Here is a 21,425-nt window from a genome sequence, read left to right on the forward strand (position 1 = left end):
CTTTAAACCCGAACACATATGAATTACACAGGTTCTGGAGCTAATGTAATGCAGATAAGGTACCAAGTGAGTCTAATTAGACCTTAATCACCACAGAACCTGTGTAATACATACGTGTTTGGGTTTAAAGCATGGGTGTTCAACCTGTGGCCCTCCAGCTGCTGCAGAACTACAAATCCCATCATGCCTCAGCATTTGGAAGTCATGCTTGTAACAGTCAGCCTTGCAATGCATCATGGGACTTGTAGTTCCGCAACAGCTGGAGGGCCACAGGTTGAGCACCCATGGTTTAAAGGGATGAGGTGGCAACCTGACCAGGAAGTCGGCACTGTGCTGCGCTAATTACAGGCAGGAAGACATTGTCCCGATGCTCGGCTGCAGAGATCGGGAAATGTCTCCCTGGCTGTGATTAGCGCAGCACAGTGCCGACTTCCTGGCGGGCTCTGCATGTGGGGTGTGCGAACAATCCGGAGCTCATCCTTAGTGCTAAATATAGAGCCATTTATCCAACTGTCCATCCAGAGCCTCTGGTTTATAGACCAGATACATCTTAAATATAGAACCATTTATCCAACTGTCCATCCAGAGCTTCTGGTTTATAGACCAGACGAATCCTAAATATAGAACCATTTATCCAACTGTCCATTCAGAGCCTCTGGTTTATACACCAGATACATCCTAAATATAGAACCATTTATCCAACTATCCATCCAGAGCCTCTGGTTTATAGACCAGATACATTCTAAATATCAGTTGGCGGCTGGTGCTCAAAATATTTGGGGGGAGCAAACGAAAAAGAAAATCATCAATTGCAGCCTCACTGTGCCCATCAAAGGCAGCCACTTTGCCCATCAAACACAGCCACTGTGCCCATCAATTGTCGCCACTGTGCCATCAAACTAAACTACTGTGCCATCAAACGCAACCTTTGTGCCCATCAATTGTCGCCACTGTGCCATGCCATAAAACGCAGCCACTGTGCCCATCAATTGTCGCCACTGTGCCATCAAACGCAACCACTGCGCTATCAAACGCAACCACTGTGCCTATCAATTGTCGCCACTGTGCCATGCCATCAAATGCAACCACTGGATACCATTTATCCAACTGTCCATCCAGAGCCTTTGTTTTATAGATCGGATACATCCTAAATATAGAACCATTTATCCAACTGTCCATCCAGAGAGCCTCTGTTTTATAGACCGGATACATCCTAAATATAGAGCCATTTATCCAACTGTCCACCCAGAGCCTCTGGTTTATAGACCAGATAAATCCCACATATAGTGTTTTTATTTTCTTTTTTTGAAAATGGTCAAGCCATCTGAGATTAAAAATAGAGCTCAGGGCCTGGCAGCCAAGGACTTTTTTTCATGTGCATTGATGTGGCCTTAAAGGAGAAGTTTGGAAGTAACAAGTTCAAACTTAGATGCTCCCCTCCAAGCTGCAGCATCCATGTAACACTGCAGTTGTCCCACATGGCTCTAAGACCAATAGCCAAGCAGTCACATGACTGCTGTTCATTCAGCTCTCGATCTTCTACTCCATCACTCACTGGAGTGTCAGGCTGGAGAGGTGGGTCAACTCTCAGCTGCACGCTGAAAGGCTGAGCCATCTGTCAGTCAGGTGGATCCCAACAATGTTGCCGTAGTTCTCTTCTAAATATCAATTGAGGCACAATCTGAGGTGTCAGAACTATGGAGGAGCTCTGTGCAGCTCCCAGCACAGTCCAGATAATTCTCAGAGTATTATTTGTCTACAGAGAGGAATATGGATCACATGATCACGTCAATGAAGATGGAGAAGGGCTGGAATCACATGACTGAGAGGATATTGGACCTCACCCTGGAGATCATCTACCTGCTGACCGGAGAGGTGAGGAGGATTCTGGGAGGTCACATGACATCACTCTTATGGCTGTAATTAAAAAACAAAACTGATTGGACATGTAAAGATTCTGGGAAGTCTGTAGTGATCATTGTTATTTTCTCTCTTTACACAGGATTATAAAATAGTGAATAAAACATCTGGTGATCCATTAACACCCAGCAACTGTTCTCAGGGGACATCGCCCATCACAGTGTCTCCACCTCACTGCCCGACAACAGAGGTAACCAGTGCCATGGAGATTCTGGAAGTCACCAACAAGATCACTGAGCTACTGACCAGAGAGGTGAGCGGTCCTGGGAATTCTGGGACATTATCCAGTAACAGACAAGGGATGTGTCTGGATGGTGACGGTATCATTGTGTGTGTCAGGTTCCTATAAGGTGTCAGGATGTCACTGTCTATTTCTCCATGGAGGAGTGGGAGTATTTAGAAGGACACAAGGATCTCTACAAGGACGTCATGATGGAGAATCAGCCGCCCCTCACATCACCGGGTAAGAGGAGACTGGAGAGAGCACTATGGAGGGTCCACACCTAGTTTCCCCCCATCATCTGATAAACACATAGAAACAATGTATTCAGTCAGTGTGTGTGTTTCCTACAGATGGATCCAGTAATGGGAACCCACCAGAGAGATGTCCCCGTCCTCTGTATTCCCGGGATTCCACAATGGAAGATGAAGAGATCCCTCACCATGATCAGGTAGGTGGAATGGAGCGCCTAAAAGTTAAAAGTGAATCAAAAACTCTAGTAGATGACATTCCAGTTGTTGTAGAAATAATTTGAACAGATGTTGTATTATATCATTTTGGGGTTTAGGGTAATGACCTGGTTGTTGTGAAAGTTAAAATTAAAGAGGAAGAAGAAGAGATGTTGGTGAGTGGAGATCAGCAGTCTATGGAGGAGGGGAAGACGATTATGAAAACTAAACAGGAGGAATCTTCTCTAGGTATTGGCACAGGTAAGTAATAACACTAAAGGTTTTATTTTTGTAGCCACAACAAAAAAAATCACTGTACTCTGTCTAATGTGATTATTTCCTATGATGATTAGTGCCATCTATTGGCTGTAATGTGATATTTTTCCTGAAATGCCACAATCAGAAAACATATAGGGGATGCCCTGGAGAAGTGCCCTGGAAGATTAGGAAAGGAGGCTCATATGGGTCATATTTTGAGACACGATTAAGGATGTAGCTTCGATCACAGAGTTGTGGATGGATGTGTATGTTGTTAGTAATGTTAATTGTATTTATTTCACAAGTGGGAGCAGCTGGACAAATTGGTAAAGGGGGTGGTGGACGCTGAGTGGTTGGTAAGGTGGATAAGCCTGATAAAAGCATTCTTGGTCGATTGAAGGGGAGATAGCCTTTGTAGAGGTAAGTCAAATGGTAGAGAGTAGAAATAGAGAATGGAGAGAGAGATAACATAGGGTTTAGTAGCTCATGATTGGACAATGTGAGTCTTAGCTAGCAAGTTCAGAAGCCAGGTCAGCATCAAAAAGTAATCTCAACTTCTGTAAACTGAAGGAGTCATCAATTCAGATTTTGGAGCCGATAGGATCAGCAAATGAACTATAGTCACATGATCTATGTGCAGTCATTTGGTTTATAAATGATTGTTGTCTTGGTACTACAAAAAGATGATGGGTTTTGTTAGAAATAAAATTGGCAACAGTCTGTGCTACTCTTGTCCAACATAGAAAACTTCACATCCCTTTGATAGGGAAAAGATTATTTTCAGTCCATAAGAACATCATCAACGTATCTACTCCACCACAGCAAATTTCCAAGAAATATTGTAGAGGCATTTAAAACCATATGGTTGACTCATCGAAAGGTAACTGCTGTACTTACCACACTACCCAACGTTCTATACACCATATGAAAGGTCCATCTACATTCTTTAGTATAACGTCATGTTCCCAACAAATGATGAGGAGATACTGTACACCATATGAAAGGTCCATCTCCATTCCTCAATATAACGTCATGTTCCCAACAAATGAAGAGTAGAACTATAGTCACATGATCTATGTACAGTCATTTGGTTTGTAAATGATTGGTGTCTTGGTACTGCAAAATGATAAGGAAAAGTTTATTTTTAGTCCATAAGAACATCATCAACGTAGCTATACCACCACGGCACATTTTCAAGAAATATTGTAGAGGTATTTAAAACCATATGGTTAACTCATCGAAAGGTAACTGCTGTACTTGCCACACTACCCAACGTTCTATACACCATATGAAAGGTCCATCTCCATTCCTCAATATAACGTCATGTTCCCAACAAATGAGGAGGAGATACTTACACCATATGAAAGGTCCATCTCCATTCCTCAATATAACGTCATGTTCCCAACAAATGAGGAGGAGATACTGTACACCATATGAAAGGTCCATCTCCATTCCTCAATATAACGTCATGTTATCAACAAATGAGGAGGAGATACTGTACACCATATGAAAGGTCCATCTCCATTCCTCAATATAACGTCATGTTCCCAACAAATGAGGAGGAGATACTTACACCATATGAAAGGTCCATCTCCATTCCTCAATATAATGTCATGTTCCCAACAAATGAGGAGGAGATACTGTACACCATATGAAAGGTCCATCTCCATTCCTCAATATAACGTCATGTTCCCAACAAATGAGGAGGAGAACTATAGTCACATGATCTATGTACAGTCATTTGGTTTGTAAATGATTGGTGTCTTGGTACTGCAAAATGATAAGGAAAATATTATTTTCAGTCAATAAGAACATCATTAACGTATCTACTCCACCACAGCACATTTCCAAGAAATATTGTAGAGGTATTTAAAACCATATGGTTGACTCATTGAAAGGTAATTGCTGTACTTACCACACTACCCAACGTTCTATACACCATAGGAAAGTCCATCTCTATTCTTTAGTATAATGTCATGTTCGCAACAAATGAGGAGGAGATACTGTACACCATATGAAAGGTCCATCTCCATTCCTCAATATAACGTCATGTTTCCAACAAATGAGGAGGAGATACTGAGATTGCAGGCTTGGCTGGCTTAAATCAGGTTTGGTCTCCACCCAGAGACTGGCCACATTAATCACCTTGCAGGTGGACAGACAGACATGGAGAAGGCCAAATGAAAGGTCCATCTCCATTCCTCAATATAACGTCATGTTCCCAACAAATAAGGAGGAGATACTGTACACCAAATGAAAGGTCCATCTCCATTCCTCAATATAACGTCATGTTCCCAACAAATAAGGAGGAGATACTGTACACCAAATGAAAGGTCCATCTCCATTCCTCGATATAAACATCATAATTCAATCTTGTTTCCAAAATATGAGGTGGTGGTATTGCACATAATATGGGAGGAGCATCTCCAATGATCACCAAAAATGGTAAACTACTCAATATTTGGAATAAATGAGGAGAACATACTATACGCATGTATACTTGATACACAAATACAAATAAATATTTTTTATTGCTTTTCAACAGATGGTCGCTATGTAGGAAATACATCAAAGGGAGGTCCTATTTCATATCGAATTTTTAAAGCTGAAAATAATGACATCAGGCAAAATTCTCCAGAATTGAATACCATAACCGAGAACCCTCCTCAGAGGCCTTATGGCTTGGAGACATCAAAGGATCCCACTAATCCTGAGGAGTCTTCTAAAAAATCAGATACTTTGACTTCAGATACCCGCTCGACACTTCACACTGCAGATAGACCAACGAATCCACCCAAGGAATCTTCTCAAAGCCAAGAAGGACTTCACACGGGGGAGAGCTCATTGTCATGCTTGGGTTGCGGGAAATCCTTTAAGACTAATTCTGAACTTCTTATCCATCTCAGATCCCACACCAAGGTGACCATTCTATGTCCGGAATGCGGGAAATCTTTTACCGATAAAAAAGTATTCAATGATCACCAGAAAATTCACACAGGTGAGACTCCTTTCTCATGTTCAGAGTGCGGGAAATATTTCACTTGGAAAGGAAACCTTATTACACACCAGAGGATTCACAGGGGTGAGCGTCCGTATTCATGTTCAAAGTGCGGGAGATCTTTCACTCAGAAAGGACATCTAATTAGACATCAGAAAACACACTCCTGCTGATGCTGCTGACAATTGTACGATGATTTTTTTTTTACTGGATAATGTGTTCAGTCCATACAACAACTGTATAATAAAATCTTACTTTTTAAGGGGGTACCTCCCTGCACAAGTGATATTCATTGACATTCATTGGCTTCTTCTGTTCTGGACTGTCCAGTTGGGATCTCTGCCTTTTACAGTTCCTGGCTCTGTTCCTGCACACCATGGGGTCTGTTTCTAGGCTTTTCTTGTCAGCCATGTTGACTCTGCCTTCCATATTAATTATTCACTTCCATGGTATATATACAATGTCAGTGATGAGTGCCTCTACAGTCTGTCCGATGTTATCCTACATCATCTGGAGAGAGAAACCTAGTCTTACTAATGTACTAAAAAATTCTGTATTAATAAACCAGTTGGGCGTGCCTCTGCCGCTTTATCTTTTTTTTTGTCAGCAATTCCCATCTGTTAAAATGACAGCCGGAGTTGCTGTGCAAGTAGAACAGCTGTAATAGCTGCATCACACAGTGTTTATAAACATTGTTCAGATGCCAGATAGAAGGATAAAAAGTAGCATTTTTTTTTTTATATCCACTCTGTTTCGTTATTCTGTAGAGGATCCCATCCCAGCTCCATCCACCCCCTCCGATCCCAGCTGCATCCACCCCCTCCAATCCCATCTTGGCTTCATCCACACCCTCTGATCCCATTCTCAGCTGTATCCACCCCCTCCGATCCCATTCTGTCTCCATCCACCCCCTCTGAACCCCATCCACCCCCTCCGTTCCCATCCCGGCTCCATCCACAAGCCGTGACCCCATCTGGGCTCCATACACCCCCAGGGTCATCCATTCCTCCTGATCCTGTCCCAGCTCCATCCACCCCTCCGATCCCATGCCAGCTCCATTCACACCCTTCAATCCAATCCCAGCTCCATCCACCCCTTCCGATCCCATCCCGGCTCCATCCACCCCACCCGATCCCATCCGGCTCCATCCACTCCCCCGATCCCATCCCAGCTCCATCCATCCCCCCAATTCCACCCTGGCTTCAATTATCCCCCGATCCCTCATATCCCAGCTCCATCCATTCTGGCAGGTTAAAGCGGGAGTTCACCCATAATTTTTTTTTCAAAGAATCCCCTTAGATGGATGCTCGTTTTGTCTAGGGGAATCGGTTAGTTGTTTTAAAATATGAGCTGTACTTACCGTTTACGAGATGCATCTTCTCCGTCGCTTCCGGGTATGGGTCTTCGGGAGCGGGCGTTCCTTCTTGATTGACAATCTTCCGAGAGGCTTCCGACGGTCGCATCCATCGCGTCACTAGTAGCCGAAAGAAGCCAAACGTCGGTGCAGCTCTATACTGCGCCTGCGCACCGACGTTCGGCTTCTTTCGGAAAATCGTGACGCGATGGATGCGACCGTCGGAAGCCTCTCGGAAGACTGTCAATCAAAATAGGAACGCCCAGTCCCGCAGCCCATACCCGGAAGCGACGGAGAAGATGCATCTCGTAAACCGTAATTACAGCTCATATTTTAAAACAACTAGCCGATTCCCCTAGACAAAACGAGCATCCATCTAAGGGGAAAAAGTATTATGTACGGGTGAACCTCCGCTTTAAGGGGGGAGAGCCACACCGATGCACTAGCCTGGCTTAATGCCGGAGGGGGGGTGACAATTTTTTACCGCACCAGGTGACACCAACCCTAGGAGGAATAGTGTTCCATAGTGGCTTCAGTGGTAGGAATAGTGTTCCATCGTTGGCGTCAGTGGGAGGAATAGTGTTCCATCGTTGGCGTCAGTGGGAGGAATAGTGTTCCATCGTTGGCGTCAGTGGGAGGAATAGTGTTCCATCGTTGGCGTCAGTGGGAGGAATAGTGCCCATTGTTGATATCGGTGAGAAGAATAGTGTTCCATCGGTGGGAGAAATAGTGCCCATTATTGACGTTGGTGAAAAGAATAGTGTTCAAAATACACTTAAAAAAAAGAAAAGAATAGTGTTCCACCGTTGGCGTCGTGGGAGAAATAGTGTTCCATCGTTGGCTTCGGTGGGAAGAATAATGTTCCATCATTGGCATCGGTGGAAGTAATAGTGTTCCATTGTTTGTATCTGTGGGAGGAATAATGTTCTATCGTTGGCATCGGTGGGAGGAATAGTGCCCATTGTTGATATCGGTGAGAAGAATAGTGTTCCACCGTTGGCATCGGTGGGAGAATTAGTGCCCATTGTTGACGTTGGTGAAAAGAATAGTGTTCCACCGTTGGCGTCGTGGGAGTAATAGTGTTCCATCGTTGGCATCGGTGGCAGAATTAGTGCCCATTGTTGACATTGGTGAAAAGAATAGTGTTCCACCGTTGGCGTCGTGGGAGTAATAGTGTTCCATCGGTGGGAGGAATAGTGTTCCATCGTTGGGAAAAATAGTGCCCATTGTTGACGTTGGTGAAAAGAATAGTGTTCCACCTTTGGCGTCAGTGGGAGGAATAGTGCCCATTATTTATATCGGTGAGAAGAATAGTGTTCCACCGTTGGCGTCGTGAGAGAAATAGTGTTCCATCGTTAGCATCAGTGGGAGAAATAGTGCCCATTGTTGACGTTGGTGAAAATAATAGTGCTCCACCGTTGGCATCGTGGGAGGAATAGTGTTCCATCGTTGGTGCCAGTGGGAGGAATAGTGCCCCATTGTTGGTGTCGGTTGGAAGAATAGTGCCCCATTGTTGGTGTCAGTGGGAGGAATAGAGAGGCAAGAACTATGGCCCACTGTTGCTGACAGTGGGGGGAATAATGCCTGTGCTGTCCTACTATCCCTTAGCTGTCAGCCAATTAACAAAACATACAGAAATAGCATTGTGTTTTATTTTAAAAACTGAATTTACTTCTATCAATAGTTCTGTAAACTGCAATACAATCAGAGAAACTTACAATTACAATATGTATTACATGTGACACCTTGCAAATAAGTACATTAAATATTACTATACCGAAAGCTTATATTTAAATCATATATCAAACACATAACACTGCAGTCAAAGTGTAAAATGAACTTTGGGAAATAATAAATAGACTTACAGACATTTGTGTGTCAAGAGGCAAATTTGAAGACCTTCACTTGTCTGCATCAGAACTAAATGTCTTCTGAGGTAAAAACTTTATGTTGTTCGATAAGAAACTTTATTAACAAAGACAAGACTTCCTGTTTCTTTCCTGTGAGGAACTGAACTGCCATCGTAACAGGCAACCACCAGGTGTCCTCAAAATGACAATTCTATAGACAATTCTAAAATAGACAGCACAATGTCCCAAGGGCCGAAAAAAGGAAGAAAAGGGCCACATCTGGCTGCAGTTTGGAGACCACTGATCTAGAGAATGGGTTCCCAACCACTGGCAAACAGGCCATGTGTGATCCGAGATCTCCTGTTCTGGGATGGCAGGTCGGCAAGCCCAGATCGCCGGTTTCCATCCCGGTATCCCAGAGCTGGTTCTAGAGCAGGCATGTCCAAAGTCAGGCCCGGGGGCCAAATGCGGCCCCCCTGTTGATTTAATATGGCCCCCCTGGGGATTTGGATATATATATTGTTTGTGGCCACAAAAGATATACACCGTATTTATCGGCGCTGCCTTGGAGGGGACAGGACGAGCACCGTCAGATTACATGAAGAGAATCTCCTGTTTACTCAGCAGCATCTCTATTGGAAGCCCCGTCTCCTTGGATGCCATTGAACGACTTTGTATTAAAGAGGCCACAGGGTAAACAAGACATTCTCCTGTTTGTAATCTGTCGGCACTTGTCCCGCCCCCTCCCTCTGCCCTCCGAGGCTGCAGATGGGCATCGTTCAGGCTGCACTGATGGCAATGGTAAGGCTGCATTTATGGCACATGTGAGGCTGCATTTATGGCACATGTGAGGCTGCATTTGTTGCAATGGTGAGGTTGCAATGGTAAGGCTGCATTGGTTGCAATGGTAAGGCTACATTGGTTGCAATGGTAAGGCTTTATTCATGGCAATGGTGAGGATGCATTCATGGCAATGGTAAGCCTGTGCGTGTTATATGCTGATAAATACGGTATATCCAAATAACACGCCCAAGCTCATCTCTTCACCACACACAGCCACAAAGGCAAGAGAATTCATGTTGGGCCGTGTATTAGTGCTCAGACGAACACACTTAGGCAGAATTTTAATGGTTCAAAGAATGTCAGGCAAAATAGTCGGCCCTCACGCATGTTCACTTCATCAAATCTGGCCCTCTTTGAAAAAAGTTTGGACACCCCTGTTCTAGAGGAAGCATAACTGTGGAGGGAGCAGGGCCGCAAATGTCAATCTTCCTGTATAACGCCGGCTCCTGTCACAGGCGGAGTGATACCAGTTGCACTCCACCTAGGACAGCAACAGCCGGCAATACCTGTAGCAACGGAGATTCCTCAATGGAAGATTATTATTAAAGGTCAGTTTATATTCTAAAATTACATTGTTTATATATGGGCAAATCTCTTGTGTAGTGGTTACCTGGTCACTTTTAAACTGATCCCCAGGTGCACCTGAGGGTTAACTGCACTGAACCATAGACTTCCGTTATCACCTGAGGGTTACCTGCACTGAGCCATAGACTTCTGTTATCACCTGAGGGTTGCCTGCACTGAGCCATAGCCTTTTGTTATCACCTGAGGGTTAACTGCACTGAGCCATAGACTTCTGTTATCACCTGAGGGTTACCTGCACTGAGCCATAGACTTCTGTTATCACCTGAGGGTTGCCTGCACTGAGCCATAGCCTTTTGTTATCACCTGAGGGTTACCTGCACTGAGCCATATACTTCTGTTACCTGCACTGAGCCATAGACTTCTGTTACCTGCACTGAGCCATAGACTTCTGTTATCACCTGAGGGTTACCTGCACTGAGCCAAAGACCTCTGTTATCACCTGAGGGTTACCTGCACTGAGCCATAGACTTCTGTTATCACCTGAGGGTTACCTGCACTGAGCCAAAGACCTCTGTTATCACCTGAGGGTTACCTGCACTGAACCATAGACTTCTGTTATCACCTGAGGGTTACCTGCACTGAACCATAGACTTCTGTTATCACCTGAGGGTTACCTGCACTGAGCCATAGACTTCTGTTACCTGCACTGAACCATAGACTTCTGTTATCACCTGAGGGTTACCTGCACTGAACCATAGACTTCTGTTATCACCTGAGGGTTACCTGCACTGAGCCATAGACTTCTGTTATCACCCGAGGGTTACCTGCACTGAGCCATAGACTTCTGTTACCTGCACTGAGCCATAGACTTCTGTTACCTGCACTGAGCCATAGACTTCTGTTATCACCTGAGGGTTACCTGCACTGAGCCATAGACCTCTGTTATCACCTGAGGGTTACCTGCACTGAGCCATAGACTTCTGTTACATGCACTGAACCATAGACTTCTGTTATCACCTGAGGGTTACCTGCACTGAGCCATAGACTTCTGTTACCTGCACTGAACCATAGACTTCTGTTATCACCTGAGGGTTACCTGCACTGAACCATAGACTTCTGTTATCACCTGAGGGTTACCTGCACTGAACCATAGACTTCTGTTATCACCTGAGGGTTACCTGCACTGAGCCATAGACTTCTGTTACCTGCACTGAACCATAGACTTCTGTTATCACCTGAGGGTTACCTGCACTGAACCATAGACTTCTGTTATCACCTGAGGGTTACCTGCACTGAACCATAGACTTCTGTTATCACCTGAGGGTTACCTGCACTGAACCATATATGGGGGTTTCCTTATACAGGAAAAATATGGGGACTCTTGTTAAAGCATCGACAGTAAAATTCTATAGAAATATGTGGGCCTGGTCAAACCTCAATCATGAGAGCCACAACACCGATATGAATATCAAAAATATTTATTTTGTAAAAAGGTTTTCTTTATAAAAAGACATAGAAAAAGAAAAAAAGAAAAAATATTGTACATTGAATACTATAGAGTGCATACTAGACAAATTCCAGACTATCAAATAAAATGATACTTCAAGTGCATATAGATGCAGGTGATCTTCATTTCATCCCACATGTAACGGTTCTACTAGTTTCGCCCAAGGGGGCTTCGTCAGGAACCAATGGGGGGCAGTAGTCTGAGCAAACAAAGAGTATATCAATGAACAAGAACATATATATCATAATGTATACAAATAGTCACATAAATTGATTATATCGGTACATACAAACGTGTCTGGTTGACCATAGAGTTCAATATAATCATAGTTTATTATAAAACATAAAGATAATGTATTTTATTTAAATAAACGAAAGTCGAGTTAATGGAGTGTCTGTGATAGCTGTGGACTTTAACGAAAAAAATAATAATGATTAGAAAATAAAAATAAATATAAAATATAATTACCTGTAAAAGTGGACTAAAAAAACCTGAATAGTTGGCCGTGGTTGGCTCAAAGTCCCAGATGGAAAATCCCAGATAGATGGAAGGAGGGATGGGAAAAAGAGGAAGTAATCCTCTTAAGCATGCGGATAGGACCCCCGTGCAATGCACAGAGCCTGGATGCAAGCCTATAGAGGAAGAGGAGCCGGAGGCAAGCAGGTACTGTAGGTACAGAATAAAAATATTAGGGATATTGGAAAATTAACAAGTAAAAAGGGAGAAAGAAGAAATGTAACCAGAAAGGGAGAAAAATTGTGATGAACAGACAACTATAGAGAGATATGTGTAAAAGGGTTAATGATTATTACCTGATTAAAATGATGATAGAAAAAATGGGAAGGTTGATGATGAGGTAGTCTCAGAAGAGATGGATATAATTCATCCCAAGAGATTTCTGTCAATACTATACTGCACAAAATAGGAAGTCATTCACTATATCATCAGATTGTATAATGACAGATTAGTTTGAAAATTAATTATTAAAACTGCAAACGACAGCAGTGATAAAGATAATGTTAATATAAATATAAACGCCTATATTGGCTGCAAAGTATCAAACAAATCTAAATTAATTAGAAGAATGTAGCATTTTTTATGTAATAATTCAACTTTATAGTTGTTGCACCTATCATAGTAATAGGGGTATAGCATAAAAAAAGAATGAAAATATTAATCTAATTAAAAGGAATAGTGGTAATGGTTTTACCTGATTCTAGTTGCAATAATAACTGCCGGGAATAGGGCAGATAAATTGCCCAGGAGATCTGTATAGTCCAGATACTGAATAGTGAGAAATAAAAGAAAGAAAGTCAATCCAGGAAAAAGTATTTCCTCAGTGTTGACAAATAGGTGAGTAAAAAGTATATTTTCACAAAGTCTGCAAGTGGCAACAAAGTATCACATCCAGATTGTTGTGAATAATGAATTAAACTTGGAAGGAAGAAAAATGAAATAATGATAGGACAATGGTAGATGAAAGCATACCTATGACCTGCTGTTGCCTCAGTATACCGAGGAATGATTCCTCTGGCAGAGCTCACGCTGACACATCAGCTGTGCGGCTCACTAATAAGCTGCCCTCAATCAGAGTGAGATGATACACAGCTGAGTAGGGGGCAGCTCCTCACTCTAAGATGGGCGTGGTGATCACGGCAGATGTCATGGGGATTGCCCATAGGAACCACAGGGACCGCGTCTGCGCAGAAGAAGAGCATCCCTCTAGGAGATGCTGAATCTAACGCGCCGGCGTGGGGAAAGGGAACTCCTGGGAAAGTACACCAGCGTCACAAATGACGCATCAGTGCCTACCATATGGGTGCCGTGAGGAAGCGGACGCGCACTGACACTCAAGCCTCCGCTTGAGTTCAGATCAGTGACGCTGAGCTGGTGCGTGCCCCCTAGCGCCCAAAGTGGCTTGCAGCAATACTGATAGATGTCTGATGATAACGGCAGTGTGCTAAAGTGCAGGAGATCAATGCTGGTGGTAGGAGAGCATGCAAAACAAGTTTGAATCCGTGTCAGGCAAATAAGTGAAGAGGTAAAGGTAAATGTGGGGAAAGGGGGAAGAAGAAAAGAAGGGGGAAGAAAAGAGAAAGAAAAAAAGGGAAAGCAAAAGTAAATATAAGTATAATAATTGGGAAATAAGAATTGGTGAAGCAGAAAAAAATTATTTAATTAATTATAAAGAATATTAAAGGAATATAATATTAATTATAAAATTAAAATTAAGAAAAATAATGAAAAAATGAAAAAAATATAATAATAATAATAATCAGAATAATGAGAAAAATAATAAGAAAAAATAAAAGGAAAATAAAAAAATAAAATGAAAAATATAAAAATATATAATGATAATGAGGAATATAAAGTAAATATATAAAGGAAGGGCCCCCAAAGGGGGGAGAGAGAGGAAAAACCGTAAGTAAAGTCCACAGGTCACAGCATAAAACCACTCGAAATCCATTACAGTAATATTTGACATTAATGTTGTCACATCAAAGTATGTTTTTCTGAGTAACCGAAAAAGATGGTATTCAAAAACAAATCAAGTTAATTATAAAGTGTTGTTGCATACCTACAGTCATATAAGCTGCACAATAAGGTTCTAAACTCCCAAGTGTCGGGTGGTGGGGTATCGCAATAGTGGGGCTCGTATAAGTGTAGAAACACAGTTCACGGCGCCAATTGCACCACCTCCTTCTAACAACAGGAAGTATTGGTGCTCAAGGGACTCGGACAAGATTGCTTGATAGGCCTTGATGGATTAAGGCTGATAGCCATTTGGTAAAGCCTAACCATAGAAGAACAGCTTAGATAGAAGAGCTTCAAATTAACAATGTAGTCACCCCGGTATGTCCAGCTTGTGGTCACTGGATTAAATTAAAGAAAGGGTTTATAACTAATATTTTCATTTAACCCTGGGTGCTGAGTGGCATTAAGTGTATATATCCAGCGTGCTTCCGCTTGTAGCAGTCGTTTGTCAGCATCGCCTCCTCTCTCATTGAGAGGAATATGTGCCAAGGCAAAGAAGCCTAACATTGCCTGGTTGTGGTTATGGAACAAGCCCATGTGGCGGCTAATGGGTGTTTCCATAAGTTTTTTCTTTACAGCTAAGACATGGTCTCTCATTCTACAAAAGAAATTGCGTTTAGTTTTACCTACATAGTAGGCACCGCAATTGCATTTCATTATATAGATAATGCCAATTGTTTGGCAGGTTGCACGAAACTTGGGTGAATATGTTTCGCCATTGGGTAGAGAAACACTTTCACCTGGCAGAATATATCGACAAAAATTGCATTTACCGCATGGGAAAGTTCCTGTCTTAGTTGGTTTGGGCACCATTTGTGTCGCATAATGGCTGGTGACGGCTCTATCCCGAATTGAGGGAGAGCGTTTGAATGTTATCTCCGGTTTTAAATTGATGAATTTTTTAATTTTATCATCGGAGGTAAGGAGGTACCAGTATTTGCTGTAAATATTACGAATTGTTTGGTGCTGACGATTAAAGCGTGTAATCACCCTAGTAGTGTTGGCTTTAGAGACATTTTTAGATTTATAGATAAGATCGTTTCTGTCTGATAGGCTGGCTTTATTGTAGGCACGGCGTAAGCAAGTCTTACTGTAACCTCTCTCTTTGAGGCGGGCGTAAAGCTGTGCTGCTTCTTTTTTGTAATCTTCGTCGCGGGAGCAATTGCGCCTCAGTCTTAAATATTGACTGTATGGAATACTATTGATTAGCGGACTGGGGTGCGAGCTGGAAGCATGCAGTAGGCTGTTGCCTGCTGTAGGTTTCCTGTAGAGTGTAGAACACAGGCTACCTTTACTATCAATAAAAAGTTCAACATCTAGAAAAGTTATATTTTTTTGGCTATAATTGTATGTAAATTTTAAATTGTAGTTGTTAATTTGTAGCCCCTCCAAAAACATCAGAAGCTCATCACGAGAGCCCCCCCAAACCATGAAAACATCATCTATATAGCGATGCCATGTTAGCACGCTATCAGATGAGGTGTTCCTGGATTCCTCATTGAAGAGGTCACGTTCCCACCCCCCCAGGTACAGGTTGGCGTAGGAGGGGGCACAGCCTGCCCCCATAGCTACGCCCTGTACCTGGAGGTAGTGGGAACGTTTGAACAGAAAGATGTTGTTCGTCAAAATAAATTCAAGCATTTCTATAATGAAATTGTTATATTTAGAGGTATTTTTGTCACGTTCATTGAGGAAACTCCTAATGACTTGTGTACCCAGCCCATGTGGGATAGAATTATATAATGCCTCTATGTCAATGGCAACTAGCCAGGCATTAGGTGGAATAGTAAGGCCATCAACAATCTTTAACAGTTCGATGGTATCTTTTACGTGAGAAAACAGGCTCTGAACATGAGGGTATAGGTATTCGTCGATGATCCTACTGATGTTTTCAGTAAGGGAACCACACCCAGATACGATTGGACGTCCTGGAGGGGGTAAAATCCCCTTATGTATTTTAGGCAAGGCATAGAATGTCGGGGTGGTGGGGCTCTCGATGTTAAGGAATTGCAAAGTGGTCTCATCTATGGTGCCCAAGCGGCGTGCGCGGTTCAAAATCTGGCGATATCGCTCAATGCTTTGTGTGATCATCGAGGCTGGTACAGGTCTGTACCAGTCTCTATTTTTCAAAATTTTAAGACACATCTCCTCATAACTGTGTCGGTCCATTAGTACAATGTTTCCCCCTTTGTCGGAGGCTTTAACTACAAGATCGTCGTTATTACGGATAGTATTCAAGGCTGTTCTTAAATTTTTATTAAGGTTCGATGTGGTACGTGACTTCCAGTTCGCTGCCTCTATGGCTTTGGTGACCTGCAGGACAAACGCCCAAATATTGGGATTGCCCTGCAGGACAGGGAATGATCTAGATTTGGGCCTATAGGTTTTAGGGGTGACATAGACTGGTTTATTATGTCTTGACTGTATTAAGCCGCCGGGCACCACGCCCGGAAGTTGATACGTCCAGCCTTCCTCCTCAGGATTACTCTCATCCCACAGTTCCATTAGGTCCTGTAGGGCCTGTAACTCCTGCAGGGAAACATTGTCTAAGGCAGTGTTGTCAATGATAGAGGGGTTAGAGGGATTAGCCGCGTTATCGTAAAGTACCTTGTACATTAATCGTCTAGCGAAAAGGTGCAAGTCTTTTACCAGTTCAAATTTGTCCGCCTCGCCGTCTGGGCAGAATGAGAGACCAAGTTGAAGAACCCTTTCTTGATCTGTGGTTAAAGGATAGGGAGAAAGGTTAATAATATTTTTTACTTTTGTTGTGTCCCGGTCTACATCATTGTGGGGACCGGGACCTGATCTTTTACTGTCTGCTGGATACTCTGTGTGCCTGCACTGTGTTTCCTATCGACAGTAAATATGGGTGCAGTGCGTAGTTCGGATGAAACATTAGATGTTACATGATTAGAACTATGTGGCATGGGGGTCATAGGTCATAGGTGGAGCAAGGGTAGATGTTGCAACTATCCCTGTAGTATCCCTGTAGTAGAGATAGGCAGCGTAAGAGAAGTATTACTGAAAATGCTCGTGTTGTTACTGGAATTACTAGTACGTGATCTTTGAGCACGGGATCGTTTATCCTTTAGAGGAAACTGGGATCGAGTGACCTCCTGCAGGCTCCTGTCTAGATCGTTTTTTCTCTTTTTGTTATCTGTGTCAGTGCGTCTCTCAACTGGAAAGTAAGATGCGGATGACAGAGAAGATGTATCAGACTGACGTCTAGGACTATTTTTAGGGGAGCTTTTCTTATCAAAGGATTTCTTTACATTAACATTTTTACGCTGAGGGTTGCTCGGCCATCTATATGCCTGAGCATTGTCGTATGCCCTTTTATCTCTTTGGTATTTATTTGCACTGAACCATAGACTTCTGTTATCACCTGTGGATTACCTCCACTTTTTCTTAGGAAATAACCTTATAGCATTACCTCACTTCATCTTCAGATTGTGGACATGAGGTCTGTGATTGCTGTGTGCTTTGGACACAGCTGATCAGAGATCGAGATGAAGGGCCTTTGCCATGTGATCAGCTGTGTCCAATCACAACTGATCACATGTCAACAAATGTCGGTTATCATTTCCTTTCCTCAGTGCTGTCAGTGTGTGAGGAAAGGAAAGCCAATAACCAGCTAGCCTGTGAGAGCATAACAGTCCCCTGATTATGAATGCAGCCCTATCAGTGCAGCATATCAGTGTCCATCAGTGCTGCCTATCTGTCCCGCCTTATCAGTACCTTCTCATCAGTGCCCATCAGTACAGCCTCATCGGTACCTTCTCATCAGTGCAGCATATCAGTGTCCATCAGTGCCGCCTTATCAGTGCAGCCTCATCGGTACCTTCTCATCAGTGCCGCCTTATCAGTGCAGCCTCATCGGTACCTTCCCATCAGTGCCGCCTTATCAGTGCAGCCTCATCGGTACCTTCTTATCAGTGCCCATCAGTTCCGCCATATCAGTGCAGCCTCATTGGTACCTTCTCATCAGTGCAGCATATCAGTGTCCATCAGTGCCGCCTTATCCGTGCAACCTCATCAGTCCCTTCTCACCAGTGCCCATCAGTGCAGCCTCATCACATACATCAGTGAAGAAGAAAAACGACTTTTTCGCAAAATTTTATAACAGAAACTAAGTAAAAGTATTTTTTTTTTTTTTTTTTTTTATTGGTCTTTTTTTCTTTGTTTATCAAAACAAAAAACACCGTTGTGATTAAATACCACCAAAAGAAAGCTCTATCTGTCTAAAAAAAAAAAAAAAAGATTTCATATGGATACAGTGTTGCATGACCGCGCATTTGTCATTCAAACTGCGACAGCGCTAAAAGCCAAAAAGTTACCTGGGCAGCAAGGTAGTAAATGTGCCCAGTAGGCAAGTGAATGTTAATGAATACGAGACATACTCTAGTGCAGGAGTCTCCAAACTTTTCAAACCAAGGGCCAGTTTATTGTTCTTTAGCCTTTAGGAGGGCCGGATTGTGGCCAGCGGAGGGCAGAAAAAGCCCTGGGCCCAGCATCGGTGAGAATAAATATGGCTTCATAGTTTGCGATCAGTAGGATAAGGTGTAGTGCCCCTATTAGTAAGAGTAATTGTATCTCATCATTGGTATCAGTGGAAGAAAAAGTGCCCCCTTGTTGGAGTCAGTGGAAAGAATAGTGCCCCATATCAGTGGGAGGAATAAAGTTCTGAGGGCCGGATAAAGGCTAGCAAAGGGCCGCATCTGGCCCTCGGGCCGCAGTTTGGAGATCCCTGCTCTAGTGGAACGAGGTGGAAAGACTGGGAATGTCACAATTTCCACCTCACCCAATGGAGCCCATGCCGGAAAAGTGACCCCCTGTGGTTACTATGTAGCAGGACAACCAGGACCTGGAAGATGCTGATGATCACTGAAGTAGCGACGACTTCTCTCGTGATTCTTGGCTTCCACTGCGGTCCCTCAGGTATGGAGTATGTACACTTATACTGCAATGGTGGACCGATGTATTTGGAGTTCAAATTTAATTATTAATTAGAAATTAATAAAAGTGATGCCCACCAATTCTTTAATTTGTCCCATGGTAATGGTTCACCAGATTTGAGGGTGGTTAGGATGCGTGCACTAACATTTTGGTGCCAAACGGAAGTTCGGTTTACTACATTGCTCTGGTAGCGGTTTATATTTGTTTAATTTTTCTTAAATTGGAACATTAGCTCAAGGGCTTCAATATTTTGGCGCACACAATCGGATATTTATAGAATTTTTCACAAAGTACTTCTAATGTGATTTGGCTCAGCTGGCGTAGCACAACGTAGAACCTCTCTTATAATTGGGCGCACAGGAAACACGCCAATATTTACACCACAAAACCAAGGAATTTCTCTTTGTTAAAGGGACACTAAAGGAATTTTTTTTTTTAGCTAAATAGCTTCCTTTACCTTGCTGCAGTCCTGGTTTCATGTCCTCATTGTTCGTTTTTGCTTTGATGTTGCTGTAAATCCTCTCTGTTTTGGACACTTCCTGGTTGCCTGTTTCCTGATAACCACAGTACTGGGAGATTTCTCACGGTGGTCACTAATCAAGGAGGTGTGAGTAAAACGAAACTGGATTGGTGCTGAGGAGTTTTAGACAAAGTATCACTGCTCTCTATTGGCTGACTGCCCTCTAGTGGCTCTCTGTACATCAGAGAACCAGCAAACAACAGCAAAAACGAAACTACACTGCAGGCACATTATATGATTGTTTTTTTTATCAATTTTTAATCATTTTTAAAAGGAATCAGTTAACTATTATGTCTCTATGCCCTGTAAACAGCCATTTCAGCTAAAAAAAAAATTTCCTTTAGTGACCCTTTAATTCCCCCCATTGTGTCTCTGGACAGCAGCTAACACTACGTTGCTGGGCGACAACAGACACAGCCAAGTCCTCTCATGCCATTGGCTGTGGTCTGCACATGCCCAGTAACTTTACTTGACTGTGTGAAGGGGGTGTGGTTCGCTGCAGTGTGGGTGTTTCAGGAAGAACTACATTCCTGACGTTATTGTTGCCAAGCAACAACAGAAGCTGAGTTTCTTTACTGTCCACCTGTTCTGCTCTTGTGCTGGAGCGTTGTGATCGTGTTGGGCTAATCGGGAGACATTTTCTGAAGGAGGTATTTATTACAAATTTGCACTATTATCCTTTCTAGGCTGCGTAAATGAGTGTATTAGAACCAAATCTCAAACATTTACATGTGTATTTAAGCTTCGGACACTAATCAAAAGCAGGTGTTTCCATAGAAGTCCATTTGGCCAAAAAACACCCAATTGTACATCGAAGGTAGGTCATGTAGCTTTTGGTGCATCAGGTATTGAGCTACAAGCACCATATGTGATCAGTGCTCATATATGAACTGCCACCATTAAAATTTGTGGGATTTTGTTTGTTGAGAGTTTTGTAGCTTTGGGTTTCAAGCTACAAACTGCTAAAGGTGTAAATGGGGAAAGTCATTGTAAATCGTAAAAGTGTCAAAAAGTAAAAACCACAAGAAACTGTTTTTGACAAGCCCTTTATTAAAAATAAATCCGATGTAAATCCATTGTCAATCACGACGCCCGACGAACCCGTAAAATAGTAAAAAAGTAAAAACGCTCCGCCTTGTGGGAGGCTCTGACAGTTCTGTGGGAGGCTCTGCGCTTTGACAGCTCTTACCGTATATAGGTAAGGGGCCCCCTTCTGACTTCACGTAGCCTCCACAAGGCAGGGCGTTTAATTTTTTTTCTATTTTACGGGTTCCGCAGGTGTCGTGATTGACAATGAATTTACATCGAGGGACACTATTTTTTTTTTTTTATGTTTCTTGTGGTTTTTACTTTTTGACACTTTTTAGTGAATGGGTAGGTACCCGATACCCATTCACATAGGGGGAGGCTGGGATCTGGGGGCCCCTTGTTAAAGGGGGCTTCCAGATTCCGATAAGCCCCCCACTCGCAGACCCCGACAACCACAACCC

General features: G+C 42.9%; 1 protein-coding gene and 1 long non-coding RNA gene across 3 annotated transcripts; one reads left to right on the plus strand and one right to left on the minus strand.

Annotated features, from left to right (window-relative positions):
- The first annotated feature begins 2,370 nt into the window (after window positions 1-2,370).
- On the plus strand, window positions 2,371-6,424 carry LOC120909470 (zinc finger protein 7-like). The gene is made up of 4 exons (XM_040321245.1): window positions 2,371-2,383; window positions 2,494-2,591; window positions 2,709-2,850; window positions 5,393-6,424. The coding sequence occupies exons 2-4, from the start codon at window positions 2,559-2,561 to the stop codon at window positions 6,016-6,018; spliced, it is 801 nt and encodes a 266-aa protein (XP_040177179.1). The 5' UTR covers window positions 2,371-2,383; window positions 2,494-2,558; the 3' UTR covers window positions 6,019-6,424.
- A 6,102-nt stretch (window positions 6,425-12,526) lies between these two features.
- Window positions 12,527-13,655, minus strand: LOC120910738. Of its 2 annotated transcripts, none has more exons than XR_005741557.1 (4): window positions 13,413-13,655; window positions 13,135-13,208; window positions 12,737-12,831; window positions 12,527-12,590 (listed from the first exon to the last, which is right to left on the minus strand). It is a non-coding gene; the product is annotated as an uncharacterized LOC120910738 (long non-coding RNA). The 2 variants fall into 2 exon arrangements; XR_005741556.1 differs by having other exon boundaries at window positions 12,737-12,836.
- Window positions 13,656-21,425: the final 7,770 nt, after the last annotated feature.

Source organism: Rana temporaria, chromosome 8 (assembly GCF_905171775.1).
Source record: "Rana temporaria chromosome 8, aRanTem1.1, whole genome shotgun sequence".
Taxonomy (NCBI): Eukaryota; Metazoa; Chordata; class Amphibia; order Anura; family Ranidae; genus Rana; species Rana temporaria.